At 31.4% G+C, this 3,458-nt stretch overlaps 1 protein-coding gene across 1 annotated transcript; it reads right to left on the bottom strand.

Annotated features, from left to right (window-relative positions):
- Positions 1-2,487: 2,487 nt before the first annotated feature.
- On the bottom strand, positions 2,488-2,981 carry LOC114379326. Its single transcript, XM_028337968.1, has one exon. It carries the CDS (start codon positions 2,816-2,818, stop codon positions 2,612-2,614), a length of 207 nt encoding a protein of 68 aa, XP_028193769.1. The 5' UTR covers positions 2,819-2,981; the 3' UTR covers positions 2,488-2,611.
- Positions 2,982-3,458: the final 477 nt, after the last annotated feature.

Consider the following 3,458-nt stretch of genomic DNA (forward strand, 5'->3'; position numbering starts at 1 on the left):
GAAACGACTTAATTTTTTAAAATTTTATCCTTTTGAGACGGTTTGAAAATCATCATGAAAAGTCAAAGTCGTCGTAAAAAACCTCTCAAAATCGTCATAAAAAAACACTTTTTTTAGTAGTTTCTACTTGAAAACAAACCTAATTTAGTTAAAATAAACAAATTAACTAACTAAACTACATGCTATATGCTTATTTACAAAAATAACAACTAAAAACGAACAAACATAGCTCCAAATTGTAGAAAATATTGTAATGTAATTGCTTCTACTTCTTGACAAAAGTAAGAAATGTATAGAAATTATCTATGTAAAGCCAAAAGAAAAAATGTACAGAAAAGCAACTATAACTATCAGAAACTTGGAATGTCTTTTTAGCAAAGAAAGGACAACTATAATCTCTCTTCATAATTAGAAGAAGACACATACAAAAGAAAAACATGAAAGAGTTTCTCATGCATTAAATGAAGAATCAAAACATGATTATTTCTTAGAAACTCTCTTACCAGGGACGGAGCTATGGGGTGGGTGGGGGGCATGCCCATAAAACAAATCTTAATTTATTCATTCAATTTGTGCAACAACTTCCCTAAACTGTAGCTAGGGAGTAGGGACGAAGGTTTTCATCTTCTTTTTTTTTGTTCCTTTTTCTTCAACCAATTATCAGTTTTTTTAATAGATGATATTTAAATAACGTTAAAATCAATAGAAGATAAGATTAATTTTATCAACTTTAAATATATAAAGTTTTAAATAGTAAGCAACACGACAATCTTATGCTCTTCTTGATAAATAATAATAATTTTTATCTTATTAAAAAGATTTTATCCACTTTTATATTTTAAATACCAGATATATTTTTGTCAAATAGATTAGATTTTATCCTATATTAAAAAAATATAAAATTTTATCTTCTTTTATACTTTAAATACTATATGTTGGTAGTGAACCTTTTGTGTGGCTTTTTTTTTTCCTAAGTTAATTTGCTTTCAATCAAGACCTCTCCACTTTTATTGTTCCATCACTCACCGCTCACACGTATTGACAATTTTAGAAACGCACATCACAGTTCAAGAAATGAATCACCGAACACGCTTAGGTAAAGCAATAAGGTATGTATAATTATTTCATATTATTCTATTCAATATATTGTTTAGTCAATAAATGTAAAAAGTGTAAGGTGTTAATTCAATTAAAATTAAGTTATTACCTTAGTAATTCTTATATACTTACATGTAATTATAACATTATATTATCAAGATTTTATTTAAAAATTTATGTGTATATATTTTTTCCCGATATTTTGTTTGCATGGTTGCCTCTCTGTCAATGAATGTTGGCTTCGTCCCTGACTCTCACAACTGACATTTCTTGAAGAAGTCTATAAAAGCAAGTCTTGAAGCGAAGAAAATAAGTTAAGCTGAACAAATCTTTGAACCTTTCTCTTTGATTTTAACCTTGCTTACAATGGCCGATAGTTCCTACAAGCTCTAAATAGTTTCATTCTTTGAATTGCAAAGTTACCTTGTATCTTGTGTGTTAAACTTTCATATGCTCACTTGAGTTACCTTGCATTGCAAAGAATTTTTTCACAATTTCACACATACTGTTTAATCAACTAAATTTTTATTTAGAAGACTCAACTAACTAAGTTAATTAAACTTCTCTAGTAAGAAATGTTTTGGTTTAAGTAAAACGTTTTAAACTTACAAAAATTAAAAATTCGAGTAAGAAAGCAAAATTATATTTCAGTCAAACTTTAATTTCTATATTTCGGTGCAGGGAGAAGGAATATCCGTATGGTGGCATGGAATGAAGATAAGTACCACTAGTACGTTTATTACAACTGTTTCGGAACACAGTTTAATAAATTCGCGTTAAACTTCTCTTCCAGCTGTACGACCGAGACTTGGTCACAAGTACTCCGTACTAAAAAAGCATGGGACCCGAAATGGCTCTTAGGACTAATAATAATTATGAATGTAACTGACATGATTAGTTGATAACTAAGAAAATTATAGTGTGTGGATTATCTACAAAAATGGCAAAATAAAGTTATTTTCTTTTAGAGGCACGAAAACAAAACCATAAATACGATGATGATTTCTAACTACAATTGATTAAACCATCCTCACTCACCTGCAAGAAGAACAGTATCATATAGATAGATTGGAATAATTAATCGAAGGCTTTGCATATAAAAAAGGAAAACCAAACAGGAGTCATAAACCAGAGTTCAGAAATGAACAGGAAATTAATAAAAAAAAAAAGACTTCACTATTTTTGCTCAAATATTTACATCTTCAGAATACAATATAGCTTATCCCCAACTAGACCTCACATATAGATATGTAAGTATACATTTAAAATATCCTATAATGTAGCTATTTATAACAGAATTTGGTGCATACGTGTTGATCTCATTATTTAAAAACCAATTTCTGGTCACGAGCTTGACTGTGACGTGAAGATTTTTTAGTGCCTGTGATCAGAACACAATTGCAATTATGGCCGCGTAGGTTATATTTATCTGTAATTTCTTACGATATCAAGAAATACAAAGAAACCTAATTAATCGCGAATGCAATTTAAAACCTTGTTTGCAAGTAATTTGTCATCTGTAAGACTTGAGCATGGCTCCACAGAAAGTGCACATAATAGCCTTCCAAGATTTCCAATAGAAAGGAACAAAGCAAAATCTAGTTTGAGTAATCATGTCTGCCACGCTGGCGCCGCCGCCGCACCGCGAGCACGACCCTGCCACCGGCTTGCTCCGCTTCACTTTCTTTGTCTGATCCACAAGAAAACAAAAGCACACCATGTTTTCCAACAACGTTGTCACTTCGAAGAACTGAATCTCTTGATTTTCTTTATATTGTAAGATTTACAACATCGATCACACAGTTTCCTTTAAGAAAATACAGATTCAAAACGTGTTCTGAAGGATGCTTTTATGATTTGGGGAATTGGGTGCTTTCAAGATTTTATAGAGGGAACAGAGAACTGAGAAAAAGTGAGGTTCGTTAAAAGGTCAACTGTATGGGCGATTTTGGCCCGTTGGATGCCCGACGCGTGTTGCGGTGGAATTGATTGGATTGGACAGCCAATGATTGTGGTCATGTAATTGGCGCGGGAGACCTACTCGGTTCAGGTATATTGCGTGGATGATTACCACGTGGACGGTCAAGATGAGTTTGTGTAAATGAGAGAATGGGTATAGAAAGAAGCATTCAGAATTTGAGGAAAAGAAATAGACTTTACTATGGTCTACTACTCTATGGATAAAATCTCGCTCTAGTACTTTGAGCTGTATTTTTTTAACAGTATTTATAGGTTATGTTAGTATTATTCTAAACTGGAGTAATTGATTTTGATTGAAGAATTTGGTTCTTGGGAAATTAATTTTTAGTGAAGTTTCTTTTTTTAATTATTATTTTTTTCTTTCATTTATAAGTATTTCA

The sequence above is a fragment of the Glycine soja genome, chromosome 12 (assembly GCF_004193775.1).
Source record: "Glycine soja cultivar W05 chromosome 12, ASM419377v2, whole genome shotgun sequence".
Classification (NCBI taxonomy): Eukaryota; Viridiplantae; Streptophyta; class Magnoliopsida; order Fabales; family Fabaceae; genus Glycine; species Glycine soja.

Excerpts from the sequence above, each read along its gene's own strand:
- LOC114379326 (XM_028337968.1), bottom strand. The coding sequence starts at position 2,818 with ATGGTGTGCTTTTGTTTTCTTGTGGATCAGACAAAGAAAGTGAAGCGG.